Source organism: Scardinius erythrophthalmus (genome assembly GCF_964197995.2).
Source record: "Scardinius erythrophthalmus genome assembly, chromosome: 16".
In the NCBI taxonomy this organism is placed as follows: Eukaryota; Metazoa; Chordata; class Actinopteri; order Cypriniformes; family Leuciscidae; genus Scardinius; species Scardinius erythrophthalmus.
The window spans coordinates 36,720,208-36,737,891 of NC_138236.1; the positions used below are offsets into that span (position 1 = coordinate 36,720,208).

Genomic DNA, 17,684 nt, shown 5'->3' on the forward strand with positions numbered 1-17,684 from the left:
ATGGTGCCACTCTGCCCTCCCTGCCGGTGCTGACTCCCTCCATATTTGTCCGGAGCCACCTCAGAGACATTCCATATGTTGTACGGCCCGAACGCCAGTCCATATGTGTAATACCTCCCCTACAGGTATAGGATGCGGATTCCACAGCATCCTTTTCAAAACATGAAAGGGCACGCTTTCCCAGTGTTATCCAATAGTCTCGCTGAATGGGTCATGCGGAACAGCAGTGATCGTCTTTCTCGGCGTAAGCCCTGTCCCATCTTCCACCCCAGGACATGCGGGGGATCAGGAGGCTGGAAGGCACTGGAAGGGGCAATAACAGTGGCGTTTTGTTAGGGATCCCAATTTGTCGGTACGTCAATGTGACTTAAAACATGACCAACTGAAAGGGAACATCTCGTATACTTTAAATCATAAAAGGATATTTTTATAAAAAAAAAAAAACTTAATAATAAACTTTATTTTATAAAAACTTCCCAAAGCGCTGTACACAAAATAAGCAATACAAAGCTGAAATAAAAAGTAACATCTACAATCAAATGCTAATTAAAAAAAAAAATCTCTTAAGTCTACCTTTAAAAATGTCATAGTTCTGAGCTTCCCTAAGATCAAGAGAATTCCAAAGGTCAGGAGCATATGAAGAGAAATCCCAGTCACCCATAGATCGTGAGCGTGTATGAGGAACAACCAACAAGTTGGATAGTGAAGATCGCAGTCTACGATTTGGGGTATAGGAATTTAACAATTCAGATAAATAATGTGGAGCCAAGCCATGCAATGCTTTATACGTCAGCATCACAATTTTAAAATCAACTCTGAATCTGACTGGTAGCCAGTGTAAGGACTCCAAAACTGGAGGAATATAGTATACACTGGACCCAGTCAATATCCTGGTGGCCGAATTCTGTACATATTGCAGTTTATTGAATGTGGATTTAGAGACTCCAGCGAAAAGAATTACAGTAATCTATCCTAGAGACGACAAAGGAACTTGTCAGCTTTTCAGCTACTGGGAAATTTAGCATAGGACGCAATCTTGCTGTGTTTCTGAGGTGAAAAAAGGACGATTTAACGGTACTCTGAACAAAAGAATCAAATGAAAGACTAGTATCAAAAATAACTCAAAATTAAATAAAATAAAATTAAGCACTTCTGTTTCACAAGGGTAATGTCTGCAGGATTTTGTTGTTGATGTACTTGTACCTGGAAAACAAGTATGAGGTGTGTGGAATTCAGTGTTGTCTGTTGTGTGTTAGTCACAGGTCATAACAGCAGGACTTTTATTTGATCCTAAAGCTCTTTCTTTCTCTCTTCAGTTTGCCTGAAAGGCATCAAGATCCCAGGCAAATGTTTTCTTGCAGACACGATGAAGAAGACCTTTCACTCGGCAAATGATGACTGCATTGCAAAAGGTGGGACACTAAGCAGCCCTCTCTCTGGTGATGAGAACGACCAGCTGTACGCGTACGTCCGGCAGACCATCGGGCCAGAAGGGCACGTCTGGTTGGGTTTAAATGACATATTAAAGGAGGGCGAGTGGACTGACCAGACAGGCTCACCAACACGCTTTAAGAACTGGGAATCAGAGATCACCCATCAGCCTGACGGAGACCGCAGCCAGAACTGTGCCGTCCTGTCCAGCCCGGCCAACGGGAAGTGGTTCGACGAGGACTGCCGTGGTGAAAAGGCGTCAGTCTGCCAGTTCAACATCGTCTAAGCTCTTAGTAGAGCTACATGCTATAATATGATGCATGGTGAACATATATAATATACAACCAAAAGTATGTTGACACTGCGATGTCCTTTGACTCTTAAAAGTAAAGGTTCCAAAAAGGATTTTTTTTCTATGATTCCTCTAAAAGTCCCCCTGTGGTGACAATCAAGCTTTTAATGTTGTTAATGTGTCTAAGTGGTGTTTTAAATATGCTTTAAGCCAAACCATGTGCAAATTCATAAGTCAACACCATTTTCTCCTTAAAACTGCAGTCTCAAAAACACGCTTTGAAATCGCTTGTGTTTCTGACGTCACAAACCAATCAGATCAACGTGTGATCTTCAACGAGTGGATCTCTGAGCTTGTGCGAGTGAGTGGAGGCGGGGCCAATTTGCATATTCATAGAACCGTGTATACTAAATGAGGCAAGGGTGTAGAGTAACATTCAAGCTATTTTAAGGCATGAAGAATTTTTTTTTTTTTTTTTTTTTTCATTTTGGTGATCAAATGTGAGTTTAGGGGGTAAAATGATTGACTACAGGGGGACTTTAAAAATAAACGCTCCAAAAGGGGCTTTCCACAGCTATTCCATAGAAGAACCATTTTAGGTTGAACCGTTCTTAAAAGAAACTTATGGAAATATTTTTTGTCTTAAGCCGGGAACACACTTAATGACTGTAAGGCAGAATATGAATGTAATATGATACTTAAGACTGATCATGCCCAAACGCGCCGAGTCAGAGGCGGTTGCATTCAGTCGGTGTTTAAAATCTGCTGGAGACGTTGAAATGTCTGTGTGTTCAGTTCAGTCTTAGAGCTAGTTTCAGCTAGTCTTTAAGTGTGTCCCATTAGTGTGAAGAACCTTTTGCACTATAAAGACCCTTTTGTGGAATGGAAAGGTTCCATGGATGTTAATGTTTCTTCATGGAACCATCAGTGCCAATGCAGAACCTTTATTTTTAAGTGTAAACAGTAGAATGTGTAAAACCCTATTGGATCTTTATTATATCCATCGTCATAGATATGTTTACAAATGAGTTTACATTGACAAAAATACATACTGAATTGTAATAAAAAATATATATTATCATCATTATTATGTAAACTAACACGAACTGTGCATTTATGTAAAAAGTGAAGAAAAAAACTCTTTGAACTGTTTTACATTTTGGCAAATTCGTTTGAATTTGTACGATCTCATTTGTATGGTTTTGTAAGATCTGCTTACGCCCCACTGAGGGTTAGGTTTGGGATAGACATTCACGCTTTATTGAAACAATTAAATTTTAAGAATTTATACAAAATCGCCAACTTGTAAAATAGTCATGGTTTCTCATGAGATTGGCTTGGAAAGTACACATTTTTCAATTCAATTTTTCGGTTTTGTAATGTCTTCTTAACGTGTATTGACAATAACAGAAACACAATAAAATGTCATAGCCTATTAAAAGGCTTGTGCAAAATCATGAAAAAAGTAATACACAACATACTTTGGAAATGGAGCTTCATTGATTTATTATACCCGTGTGTCACAGGTATTCAGTGATGAAAATGTTTATTTGAGTCAAGTAATTCCCATGTTCTCCTGCACGTGAACGTTCAGAGCATTACTAATTACTCAAGTCAAGTCACCTTTGTTTATATAGTGCTTTATACAAAACAAGCTGTTTCAAAGCAGCTTTACAGTGATATGAAAATGATTCAATGATGCAAACAGAATTAATTTCGGCTGTACAGCAGCTCTAAAAGAGTCATTGTTCAGCTGAAATCAGTTGTGTTGATTCAGTTCCATTGTAAAGATAATCAATTATTAAACTATTTAGTTTCAAATGCTTAAAATAAATATTTTGGAGTCAGGTCTGGTTGAATCTGCCCCATTCTAACTGAATGTCTTTGTCGCTCAGGAATGTGATCACTGCAGAGAGACCTTAACGCTTCACTTTGTTGACAACATATTTATCATTGATTATCATTATGAATTTGGGAAGATGGTTGACTCAAACACACAAGAGTAGTGTATACTGTGAATCGACACTTAAAAATGAGCAGTGCTGCGCTTTACTCTGAAATATGCAGCGCGTAATATAGTAGACTAATATAGACTATATAATTACATCACAACTTTTGCGATTTGGTGATCGCAATATCACATTCTCACAACCATTCTCCAAGCATTGTCAAAATTCATTAAAAAAAGGTTCCTTGGCAACTGGCGCGTAACGGCGTTTCAAAGCCGATTTTAACTCGCATTTTGTGCTCTGAACCCTAGCTAGGCTAAGTGTGTCCCGCAATTGGCGCCACAATTAGGAAAAGTAACATTTTGCAGTTTATTTAGTAATTATTTATGGCTATTTCACGATTTCAATCATCATAAAGCAACCAGTTCTAGTTTAATACTGTAATGAATAAAAACAAAAACTTAATAAAAATGACATAGACATTTAAAAAATAATATTAAATATTAATAAGATTACCAAAACAATTTACTTGAACTTTAACTAAAAATAAAATGAAAACAGACCCTGACTGTCAAAATATTAACACTGCTTTAGATTCCAGGTGAAGATGTGTTTCATATTGTTTTATTAATTAGTTCGACCTATTAATTTGTCTTTTAGCTACCAAGGAGTATCTAGTACCTTTGTTTAACCCATATTACCATATTTTAATTCTTTCTGAAGATTTTCCCCTAAAATCAGGCAATAAAAGACTAAATATTGCATTTGTGTTTTCTTTTTATGCCTTAAGTGTTTTTTCCCTCAGTGTAGAGCATTATAACCTATGATGTTTGTGAATGCAGTGGCCAATCGGAGGCGTTTAGATTCATTACTGTACATTATACAAAAGTTGAGTATGCGAAGCATTAAAAAGTTGGTGTAAATAAACAAACCTTCTGTTGATATTGAGAAAATTGTATTGGTAATATAGCTTTAGCATTCTGAATGACTAGTATTTTACATAAAACACAAGACAGATGCATTTAATAAAGTAATGATAAATATAATATCACCCTTAATGGCCTGGCAATAGCGTCCCTGCTGCAGGGTTCACACTTTAGTTTTAAATCTAGATCGAAGAATCATCCGTTTAATAACCAGACACAACTGATAGCAGAAGCCCCCTGTGTTTAAGGGATAGTTCACCCAAATATTTTAATTCTGTCATCATTGCCATCATTGGTTACCAACATTCTTCAAAATATCTTCATTTGTGTTCAACAGAAGAAACTCATTCTGGTTTATGACATTTTGAGGTTGAGTAAATAATGACAGAAATTACATTTTGGGGTGAACTATCCCTTTAAGTAGCTCAGCAGATTCACAAAAGCCATAAAACAAGAGTAGTTTGATGGGTTTGCAGTTGAGCCTCTAGCATCATCTCAAATTTCTAAACATGGCTATTTGTAACTATTTTATGCTTTGGCGAATTGGTGGCTATTCATATGGATTTGTATGATCTCATTTGTATGTTTTAGAACAATCTGCTCATGCCTCAATGATCAGTATGGTGAACCTTTCAGTTTACTTAAAAAAAATATACATATATGTTTTCATACAATTCCATTTTTACAAATTCATATGAAATCACTAGTGAAATAGTTATTTTCCCATGAGATTGAGTCAACGCTCACATATTCACCAGTGAGGTCACTCGGTTAACGCTTTGCAATAATAACATTTCTAATCACAATCAGTTTGTTTTATCTCTAGAAAATGTATCTTTAACTTCACATAGTGCAAATGAATGTAGACATTTTAATATGCAAAAACATACCATCTTTAAAACAAGCAGGCTGTTCAAACATGAAATCACTAAATATATAAGTGTCGTAGACACCTAAAAAAATATTCATTGTCCAGTAGAAAATCAAATTCCATCAAGGCCTCTTTTCCTTCACCCACACAGTCTGGTTTCATCGGCCCCTTCCTCAGAGGTTTTGATGGGAGACTTTGGTGTGCCAGATGTAGTTGACTGTCCCTGAATATAACCATAGATCTCATTGTCAACCATCGCGCTGCCTTTAGTGACCACGCTTTTCCCTTTTCTGACTGCTCTGTCAGGTAAAGGCGGGCCGCTCTCATCTGTACATTCTTCATTTTCAGCATCATGTGTAAGCAGATGAGAATATACTAGAGTATCGTCTATGTACACATAAGTGTGAGGATCTACCTCCTCCTCCTGTGTTTTGGGGATACCATGGAGGCCTGGAAGGAAAGCATGCGGATTGGGATTGTAGACGGACACCGGGGGAGCCTTATTCCTCTTCTTTTTCCTGTGCAATATTAAGATGCTTTGTTAAGAATCAAATATTACAGTACAATACTGAACCAAACCAGTGCAGAAAGATTCTCTGGAGACCTAATATCAATAATTATCCCAACAAAAAAAAACACACACTTGCCAAACGTTTGAAGAGAGCTTGGCTCAATATATCACTTTTACTTAAATGGCTATAACTCTTGAATTGAATGAGATAATTTCACCAAACTTGGTGCACATGTGTATGGGCTCATTTACATATAATATGAACAAAATTGCAGCGTTTGGCCACTTGGTGGTGCTATAACCGAAATAAAATTGAAAATGGCTATGCAACAGTTGGCCAGACTGTCTTAAAATTGGCATTCAGTGTCTTTGTCCAAGGTACCATCATTGTCTATGAGGACACTGACTTTAAAAATATGGCGACCATCAGCCAATCAACATTCAGAAGCTATTAGACAAGGTTAACAGAGGTCGATCAAAATAAAACTCGGTGGACATGTTTTCACTCATGGCCTCCAAAGACAGTGAAAATTTTGAAAGAAATTACCATCAGATAGGCGCTATCACATTTTATATGTGTGAAACTTTGAGATATTTCGCACATACACATCATTTAAATCATTTGTTGGATCTCAATCTGAACAACTTTACCTCAAGAAAAAAAAATACTTTTGTATTTTATATACAAAATACACAAATTACAAAGGTTTTTTGCTCAACCTCAATGAAACCAGTTTAGTACATATCTCAGGACTCCCCAGATTAATAATTATAAAAAATGGCTATAGTAGTCATTTCAAAATGGATGTGACCCATACAGTTTACCCTAAAGCCGATTATTCCTACAAAACCTCAAACCTTCATGAAATTCAGAAGGGACATGCGACACATGATTCTTAACAAGCATGTAAACTTTTATGGAGGTCAGGATGGTGCTATACATTACCTGAAAATGATCTTTTTTCATCTCTTATTTAGGTGGTCACAGGCTTGTTTAATAACACTTAATATATTTTTTCATATGCGCCTAAAGGCCTTAAAGTGCTTGAACCACTGTAAATGCTGCTTTCAGCTACAGTATATTAAAAATATGTTTTTGGAAAACTCTCACCTGAGAACAATCCAAATCACCACGGCTGTTATGATCATCAACACGATGCCCACGATACTCAGGATGATGCCCAGAAGCATGTCTGAAAACTTATCTGAAAACATGACAATACATTTCACTTCATTTTTCAAGTTTTTCCCCTATTGATATATTATATGGACATTCTAATGGGAATCTAGTGGACAGAAGGAAGTAAGGCTCTCTCACTTGTGTTGTTCTGCAGTGTGATCTCCATCATTGCCCTGAAAGGTACTGTTGAGGACTTGCAATTAGACATGTTAAGGTAAAAACTTCCTTGGACCAGGATATCATTAATATTCACATCCTTTTTAGTACTGTACACCTCCGTTTGAGAGGGAATGGTCCACACTGCAATGTTTGTGTGCCCTCCCTTACACTTGGGCTGGCTGACATTCCTGAACTTCAGTTTGCTCACAAGCTGTGGCTCAATGTTAACGATCCAGGACACAGTGCTGGAGGATTTCATCCCGGACGGCCAGACTGGGGTCGCCAACACGGTAGGGTTATCCTTTTTTGGTGCAACAGTGAATATATAGTGCTCTGTATGAGAACGACAGAACAGCAAAACTCAATAACTGCTTTGATTTTTGATATCAAGTTACTCACAATGAATTTATTTGAGCAGGTACACTACAGTTGAAAGGTTTGGGGTTGGTTAGATTTTTTTAATGTCTTTGAAAGAAATCTCTTTATGCTAATCAAGGCTGCATTTATTAGATCAAAAATACATTAAAAACAGGAATATTGTGAAATATTATTACAATTTAAAAGAACTGTTTTCTACTGTAACATATTTTCAAATGTAATTTATTCCTGTGATCAAAGCTGAATTTTCAGCATCATTACTCCAGTCTTCAGAGTCACATGATCCTTCAGAAATAATTTGAATATGCTGATTTGTGTCTCAAGAAACATTTCTGATTATTATCAACGTTGTGATGCTTAATATTTTTATGCAAACCATGATAAATATTTTTTTTCATTATTCTTTGATGAATAGAAAGTTTAAAAGAAAAGCATTTATTTGAAATCTAAAAAATTTGTTAGATTATAACAATATGATATAACTGACACTTTTGTAAAAAAAAAAAATGTTTTAACGGTAAAAAACTTTAAACGGTAGTGTGTCAATTTAAAACTCAAAATCTTTACACCATTTTTGTTCTACTAAGTCATGCACCTGCTATATATTTTCCTCAAGAGACAAATTCCATTTGCAGTAATGTATAATGAATGTATAGTGAAATCCTTTACCTGATATGTCTTGTGTAAATGAATAATTTAAAAAGGGTTTAGCTGCCAAATTCTGGCCACTGAAACTTGTAACGGAGGCAGTTACTGCAATACTGGATTCACGGATCTGGATTTTCTCAATGGTTCCCTTTGGACAAAACTGCCCAACAGTGATGCCAGTGTTAACATGGGACACATTTAGGAGGAGGATGCTATTGTATTTGTCCTCAGGCAGACAGTGATGCAGACCGCCTGTAGGGGACTGGAGCTCCACTGTACTGTTCGGCGGGCCGTGAAGGTGCCATGTGATCGTCTTCAGAACTCCTGAGATACACTGCAGCTCGTAATCAAAGGTTATAGAGAAAGGAGTGGATGCACAGTTTCTCCATTCTTTACATTCTGTTGATGAAGAAACAAAGTAAATGATGAATAGAGGAATGTGTAATTGTTGTGGGCCAAGAACTAAAAGAGCATTAAAGGCCCATTCACACCAAGAATGATAACTTTAAAGAACTTCTTCTTTTTGTTTATGTTTATTATTATTATTCTTAGGCCTTTGGGTCTTGTAACCTATTCGGTAACACTTTACTTGAAGGGGTGTGCATAAGACACCGTCATAGCCTCCTGGGACCCAAGAATAGACTTTTGTCCACTGTAGTGGACATTATATTTTAGTGAATTTCTCTGACGTCATACATGTCACATGTCACAACCTGGGTGTCCTGTAAAGAGCACATTCAGGACTTTTCAGAGATACCAAATGTTTGGAGGTTTCACCATGAAAACAACTACTCCTTGGTCTTTAAAAATGTCTGACATTAATTTAGTGATCAAATGTAGCATTCTTATGGAAATATGATAATATATTGTAATTATTCTTTAAATTGGACTACTTTTCAAATTGTATTTCATAAAACAACATCTCAGGAAAATGTTAAGGGGTTTCAAATAAAACAAATATTTTCTGTTACAGAACAGGGCATTGATTTCAAACGTGTCCACTGTAGAGGACATCAGGACTTAAATCATGTTTATCAGGCATTTTGTGAGACACAACAAGTGAATATGGAAATAAATTATACATCAATATTCCTATGAAATATTAGATATTATTATTAAAATGTTGCCAATTATTACTCCAATTATTACACTTCTTTTTTCATTAAATGTTGCTCCAAGAACACATTAAGGTGCAAATTAGATACAGTTTATATATACATTGCATTGAATGGGAATATTAATTTATGGACATTTTACCCACATATTGCATAATGTAAAATGGTGTATCAATTCATTCCGTTATTTCTTTCATAACATAGTTGAGAATAATCTTTATACAAATTTTGGTTGAAAAAATCCTGAAACCCCCAAATTTATTGGTGATTGAAAAAAAAAATCCCAGACATATAATTTCATGTCATTTTATTTTTTAAACAACTTAGTCCTGGCGTCCACTACAGAGGACATAGCATAACTTATGGATAAAATATTATTTTGCAAAAATGTTTTTTTACCATTTGTTTATTGTGATCTAAACAGTGTGATGACATGGAAAAAAACTAAATTCAAAAAACTTTTTTTTTCTGGGTCCCAGGAGGATAATCATGACATGACACATGTCATGAATATGAAGGAGGTTTTATGCATGTTTATGACAACTGTCATTAAGTGTCATTCGCTCAATTATGACATTTTTAATGCAAATATGACATTGTGTGAGATGTCTTTGTCATGACAACTTGACATTACCAAGACAACATAAATTGTCATAAATATGTCATAAACAGCAGATTAATTATCAAACTTAAGAAACCACTTAGCTTTATGGGTTAACATTTCATTAAAATGTCATGTGGTTGGTTTTGACATTGGCTGTCATAAAGACATTATAACATTTTAATGACAAATTAAATTTGTACCACTGTAGTTGAGGTCAAGAAAAACATTCATGACACAGTTATAATGGCCTCATGACAGCCAATGTCAAAACCAACCACCTGACAGTTTAATGAAATGTTAACCCATAAAGCTAAGTGTTTTTGTAAGTTTGATAATTAATCTGCTGTTTATGATATATTTATGACAATTTATGTTGTCTTGGTAATGTCAAGTTGTCATGACAAAGACACTGACAGGTTATGATGTATTGGTTTATGTCAAGTTGTCATAACAAAGACATCTCAAACAATGTCATATTTGCATTAAAAATGTCATAATTGAGCGAATGACACTTAATGAAAGTTGTCATAAACATGCATAAGACCTCCTTCATATTTATGCCATCTGCCATGTCATGATTATAAAGGTGTCATGTCAGTCTTATGCACACCCCTTCAAGTAAAGTGTTAGCCATATTCTTTTGAAATTGCACAGTAGAGTTAACCCATAAGTTTGTGTCCTCCCCATTATTTTGGTTGCCATCTTGGATTTCTATCAAAAACACCACCACCAAATTTGGCTTAGATAATCGCCACAATAAGCCACAAAAAGTTTGTAGGTGTTTTCTCTATCATGTTCTGAAGGTACCTGAGAAGTTTAGGGAATACCTACTAACAATAGTTTGCCCCAAAGTCATGTACCTGACCTGCTTAAATAATAGAAGATTTAACTGGTGAACTTTCTGTTCTAGTAGTGATTTTACACAGTGAGATAAAGCTCAAAACATTTAGGATATAGTCTTATTTAAGGCTCAGAGGGGTGGATCATTACACACACAGTTGAGTACCTATGGTCTGGTTGACTGTCCACTCTAGTTCTTCCTTGTTACAGTCAAAGATGTCAAGGTTGTAACGGCTCCCTGAAGCTATGGTGACCATGTCCATTATGACCGAATCCAGTTTCAACACACAGGAGGACTTGGGTTTCTTTTTCATCACACGTATTTGTAGCGTTTGATTCTCAGGCAGATGTCCTATACACTGCCCTGCAACAGTGACAAGAAGAACAATAGATGTCAAATAAACATTATATGAAATAGTGGTCAAAAGATGAAATAATAGTATTATGAGAATAGAGACTGTGATGTGTCGAGGTACAGTGAACTCATCCTTTATCTAGAAGATTGAGTGCAGGGCAGGACAATTTAAATGCTGATACAGTATAAGACAATTGTACTGAAAAGAAACCTTTTTTTCACAAAACATTCTCAAAATTCAACAAAAAAAGAAATTGAAATGGTCGATAACCACTGACAAAGCTTAGGAAAATTACAAACCTTCTAAAACTGTTTAAAATAAATTACATTTCAATACAAAATACAATACAAAACATACCTCCAACATGTGGAACCACTTAAAGATACATCACTCAACTATTTTTGAATATATGTTAGAATAATTTTTGTGCTTTATTTTTTACTTCATCAAAGCTTTTATTTTTAAACAAAGACACTTAGTAACAGTGCACTTTATTTTTTGGACTCAGACCCCTCTATTTATTTGTGTATAAATATATATTTTTTTTTTATGTATGCAAGGAGGGAGTGATTGTTATAAATAAAATTGTTTGTTCAGTTCATTTGTGTTGTAATAATTGTGTCAAAAACAGAAGTATAACAGTAAATAAATATCGGTTCTGCATATCGGTAATCGGCACATAAACATGAAAATAATCGGTATCGGTATCGGTTATAAAAAATCAATATCGGTCGATCACTAATTACAATCTAACAAACTAGGTAGGTAAACACTCCTCTTAACCGGCCAAAAGCGAACAGGCCCTACAGGCTAATACAGTGAGCTAATAAAATCATTTCTAGTTAGTCAGATATTTTTGGATATTGTGATATTATTGAGATATGTTTCCATGCAAGTTGTGTTCCGGTCATTTTGACCCAAAGAGGAGTTTCTTTTTCCCAAAAATGCTAGTTAATGTTATCGCATTTGACTAAAACTTACTGATTTTGCTCTCACAGGGTATAACTAGAATGAAAGAATGTAATAATTTCTGGCAGCCATATCACTCTGTAGCCCAAGACTGGTTCCCCACGGAAGCTAAGCAGGGTTGAGCCTGGTCAGTGCTTGGATGGGAGACTCCTGGGTTGCTGTTGGAAGAGATGTTGGTGAGGCCAGCAGGGGGCGCTCACCCTGTGGTCTGTGTGGGTCCTAACGCATGGGGATGGGGACACACTATATCTCGAAACAAACACAGTCCTTCGGTTGAGAAGTTAAACCGAGGTCCTGACTCTCTGTGGCCATAAAAAATCCCAGGATGTCCTTCGAAAAAAAGAGTAGAGGTGTAATCCCAGCATTCTGCCCAAATTTGGTCCCCACACACACACTCACACACACACACACACACACACACACACACACACTCTGTAGGAACTGAGAGCGGAATAACAGAGATGATTTGTTCAAACAGAATTCCACAAATTCCAAATCAACATCCAGGACCATGAATGATGATCTAGAAGATTTGTTTGAAGAACATTGGGCAGTTTAACTGTTCAGGACAAACAACGGACTCATGAATAGCCATTACAAACATAAAACCAGACACTGATCACTTCAAATTCAACAATATTATTGATCTGACTGTAATGACGCTGCTGTAAAGAACTGAACTGAGCTGGACGATGACATTTTTTGCAGAACTGCTTTATAGATGAAATGAACTAATTTAATATTTGATGATCGAAATCAACACTGAACTGACTTCAGCTGAACAACAGCCGAAATGCATCATTTTCACTGTAAAGCTGCTTTGAAACTATCTGTATTGTATAAAGCGATATATAAATAAAGGTTACTTAACTTGATCATCCAGGTAAGGACACACAGTATCAAGAGCATGTGAACTTTTGAACTGGTTGATTTGTTTAAATTCAGTTATGATTTTGTAATGTAATGTGGACTATATATAAACAGCGGTTATGTGAAACTCTTAGTCAGGACAGTACTACATAAAAATAACATGCAATTTTAATTATCCCTTTTATTTTGTTAACACAATGTATTAACATCTTGTAATAAAAATGTTACATACCCTTTGTTCTCGTGATGGCAGAGATCTGAAAGTGCACCATTAGGCCTTGCGATGGAGGACGTGGCCAGGACATGTTGCAGTTCCTTATGTAGAGATAAAAATCTCCAGTCTCCACCATTGGCTGGCTTCCGTTCAGCGGTTTTACCACACTGGTCTTGCCGGGCCAAAAGTACTTCATTGTAGGGGTGTTTTCAGGTTGGAGGCATGTTGGAACAGTGTGGCTCAGAATGCGCACGTCTGTGTAGTACGTATGGGGCACTTTGAAATACCAAACTGTCTGTGTATTTTCAGGAAAAGTGTTTGGGGTAAAGAATTCCTGGGTTGAACTCTTCTCTGGGAGAACAACATGGATTTTAACCAGTGCTGTAAAATAAAGAAAGTTAAACAGTTCACATATGACAATTTTGTTTAGACAATTTGTGTTTAAATATATAAGCTTTACCATTGCACTTACCATCAATGGGAGATACGCTGATAGCTTGTAATACGCGTAATACGCTGATAGCTGTCATGTCCAGAGGTTGACCTCCAGACACTTCCAAAGACAGTTCGCCAACTTTAGGCACATCGACTTGTCTAATAGTTCCATTCCGACAAAACCTCCCAACGGTGACATTCTCCACTGTGAGGATGTAAACGTGCTTGTCTGGGCAGTCGTCTGTCGGCTGAATCTGCCGTATACCAGTCCTACTGAAATTCACATGGATTGTCGCTCTGGCTGGCTTCAGATTCCAGGTGAAGGTCCGATTGAACTTTTGAAAGGCATGGTGATTTTTGGGTTCAATGTCTGATATCACTGTTGAACAAATGTGTTATGTCAGATAAAGACCCTGTAGATTTTTTAAGCTGACCATGAAAAACAGTGTTTTTAGTCGTTTTCGCAGAGTATGAACAGGGAACGTTTTGACAACATTGTCATCTGTATGCAAAAAAAAAACAAAAAAAAAAAACTTTCGTCGTGTAACATACCCTGAGAACACAGCGCTCTCCATCTTTATTAGTTTACGCAATGTGTTCGAAATCGAATACTTCCATACTACATAGTATACGAAAAACAGTAGCATGTCTGAATACATAGTACTGGGGAAAAAAGTGGGCGAGAAGTATCCGGATGACCTACTACTTCCAGGGAGATTCTGAAGTGCGCATATGATGGACACTTTACCCATGGATTGGATATATAAATGGCAGTGAAGCGACGCTGGTGGGTCACGTGACAGTAACAACCGAATTTCATTCATACTATCCATTTTCATACTATATAGACGTAGCCCCGCCCCTTTTCAGCGCTGCGCTCGTTGTCTTTTGACTTCCGGTCTGTATTTTCACAGCGATCTTGCGTATTTATGAACGGCTCGTTTTAAAATCTTCCCGGTCTAACATTTGTTAAGACATCTGCTTTAAACATTACAATCCTCATGATAACTTTCGTTAACTTTAAGTAAATCCACTTCAAAAGCTAATGACTCCTGGACAGCAATGCCATAGAAATAGAGAGCCTAAGTCCCGCCCCTCCGCTTCCGGCTCATGGGACCTTACTTCGGAAAAAATATGTATGGAAGTCAATGGCGAGAGATAACTTATCTTTTTATTCCGTCTGAACTGTGCCCTGAACTACACATATGATGTTTGTCAATTTAAAAGGTAATTATGAAAGTCAAGAAAGTCGCAGTTTGTCATAAAACAGAAGAGTAACGTTTAGTTTTATGTGAAAATCGCTCAATGAACTACATCTCTCGTCTCGCACTATGTACGTCACAAGATCCGTTGCTCGTATGTGTGTATTCTGGCTCAAAACACTCAGGCATGACGGCGTAACGTTACGATTATAATGTAAGACTATAGAATAAAATGACAGACGTTAGCTTCAGTAAAGTTAGCTTCATTCATTGAGAGAAAAGGTATGACGTCGCATGTGCGCCTTCTGGGTTTGTAGTCTTTGTAATTACGTATTTTCACAGTCTTATACCTCAGCAGTTTTACATCAAGCTGCGACTTTCTTGACTTTAAAATGTATCTTTTAAATTGACAAACATCATATGTGTAAATCAGGGCACAATTCAAACGAGATCAAAATATTTGTTGTCTCTCGCCATTGACTACCATACAATATTTTTCCGAAATAAGGTCCCATGGTGGTCGACCGGAAGGGGAGGGACTTAGGCTCTCTATATACAGAGCGACCGCAAAAACGGAAGTTCAAAGACAATATTCTAAAGATGGCGGCGCCCTCGTTTCTCTGGCGCATAAGGTCTGAACATACATTTTTAACGGTCACGAAGTACAATCAAATTCAAATGTAGTACCAAAATGCGATTTCGGATGCAGTGACGGTCTCTGTTTATTATAGATAGTATTATAATTATATATTATAAAAGTATTATAGCGTTTGCTTTCATATTATTAGTAATATAATGGCAAACATTATAATACTTTTTCATTTATGGTCAGTATTCCGCAAATATGCATTTACATCATTTAAACAAATCTCTGAATACATGTTATGTCTTAATGACCAGTGAAATATGATTGTCTAAATTAAAAATGTAAGGAGTAAAAATATCATTTGTATCTGACAGCACTCACCATTAGGCTTATCCCTGAAGATCTGCACGGTGAACACGTTCTCTGGCTGTGAACAGCTGAAATTCAGACGCGTGGCACCTTTGAGGACCACAGAAGACTGGCACACCTGGCCTATACAAACCTGGCACTGTGTGTTTATGCCAGCAGTAGCACTAGTATTAATATGGATGCTTGTGCCCTTTTCAACAGCTATTTTGAGCTCTGAACCACCTAAATGAAAAGACAACATTTTCTTAAACAAACATAAAGATTGTAGGTATAGTACCAGTTTGGAAACTGGTTTGGAAACAGAGTTTTTTAATGTTTCTGAAAGAAGTCTCTTCTGAACTCCAAGGTTGCATTTATCTGATCAAAAATGTAATTTATTCTTGTGATCAAATCTGAATTTCCAGCATCATTGCAGTCTTCGGTGTCTGATCAAAAAAAACATTTCTGAATATTAGAAATGTTGAAAATAATTGTGCTGCTTCACTTTTTTTTTTTTTTTTTTGTGGAAACCATGATACACTACCATTCAAAGGTTTGGGACAAGTAATGTATAAAAATAATAATAATATACTTTGATTCAGCAAGAACACATTAAATTCATCAAAACAGACAATAAAAACATTGTTTCAAAAGATTTATATTTCAAATAAATGCTGTTCTTTTAACCTTTCTATTCATCAAAGAATCCAGACAAAAATGTATCAAGGTTTCCACAAAAATATTAAGCATGCAAAAAATGGTTTTCAACATTGATAAACATAAGAGCCATTATTAATAATTGAGCACAAAATCAGCGTTTTACTATCATTTTTGAAGGATCATGTGACACTGAAGGACTGAAATAATGATGTAGAAAATTCAGCTTTGATAAAAGGAATATTTAACAATATATTCGCATAATAATTTCACAATATTACTTTTTTTATCAAATAAATACATCCTCGGTTAGTAAAAGAGACTTCTTTCAAAAACATTTAAAAATCTTACTGTTTACAAACTTTTGACCAGTAGTGTAGGCCTATAACAAGAAAAAAAAAAAAAAAAAAACAGGCTATATTACAGATGCTGCAGCAACACTTCAACCTTAAGCTTTTTTTCCCCCACATATTTATGGAGTGTGACACAATTCTTTATAAAGCACAAAAAAATATGCAGTTTCTCATTGATATTAAGTTATAAATAATGTTGTTTACACTTCTTTTTTTACACTTTTCTCTTAAAATATTTTATTGGCATTGTTCTATAGGAGATTACGATATGGGTAAATCAAACACATTGTTATCCCGTGTATTTATTTTATTCATTTCTTAAGTGAAAAGACATAATAAAAAATAAGATGAACCCCGATACAGGGCATCGAAATGGATATTAGCCTAGTGTAGCCTATACCTGTGTATGTTAGATAATGTTACCTGTGAGCTCCGAGAATGAGGACTGGAAAAAAAACAAAAGAAGCGAAAAGCACGTGAACAGCCAAAATCGCATGACTTCTTATTATACAATAAACTCCTAGGAGTGGTCTGGAAATGTCAGAGTTTTAACATGAAAGTTTCCACTGCTCCTCGGAGACAATAAAGCGTCTTCCTGGTTTGCGACAGACTTCCAGGACAGGTTAGTCATCCAGGGGTGCGTTTCCCAAAAGCATCGTTGGCCAACTACGTTCGGAAGTTCCGTCGTTACCAGCGTAGTTCAACGATATGAGACGTGAACTGAAACGTTTTCTGTTTCCCGAAACCATCGTTCCAGCGAACATTCACACACAGCATCGCAGAGTTGTGT

At 36.3% G+C, this 17,684-nt stretch overlaps 2 protein-coding genes across 2 annotated transcripts; one reads left to right on the top strand and one right to left on the bottom strand.

Moving 5' to 3' along the window:
• Positions 1-1,366: 1,366 nt before the first annotated feature.
• clec3ba (C-type lectin domain family 3, member Ba) lies at positions 1,367-1,717 on the top strand (the record flags this gene model as incomplete). The annotated part of the gene is made up of 1 exon (XM_081388899.1): positions 1,367-1,717. One exon carries the CDS (start codon positions 1,367-1,369, stop codon positions 1,715-1,717), a length of 351 nt encoding a protein of 116 aa, XP_081245025.1.
• A 3,733-nt stretch (positions 1,718-5,450) lies between these two features.
• On the bottom strand, positions 5,451-17,684 carry cdcp1a (CUB domain containing protein 1a). The gene is made up of 9 exons (XM_081388747.1): positions 17,318-17,684; positions 15,918-16,127; positions 13,786-14,127; positions 13,332-13,694; positions 11,071-11,268; positions 8,367-8,744; positions 7,299-7,652; positions 7,092-7,185; positions 5,451-5,987 (listed from the first exon to the last, which is right to left on the bottom strand). Exons 1-9 carry the CDS (start codon positions 17,388-17,390, stop codon positions 5,609-5,611), a joined length of 2,391 nt encoding a protein of 796 aa, XP_081244873.1. The 5' UTR covers positions 17,391-17,684; the 3' UTR covers positions 5,451-5,608.

Excerpts from the sequence above, each read along its gene's own strand:
- cdcp1a (XM_081388747.1), bottom strand. The coding sequence starts at position 17,390 with ATGCGATTTTGGCTGTTCACGTGCTTTTCGCTTCTTTTGTTTTTTTTC. Across the intron at positions 7,653-8,366 it reads ATTTACACAAGACATATCAG|AGCACTATATATTCACTGTT; the intron begins GTAAAGGATTTC and ends GTTCTCATACAG. Across the intron at positions 5,988-7,091 it reads GTGATTTGGATTGTTCTCAG|GAAAAAGAAGAGGAATAAGG; the intron begins GTGAGAGTTTTC and ends AATATTGCACAG.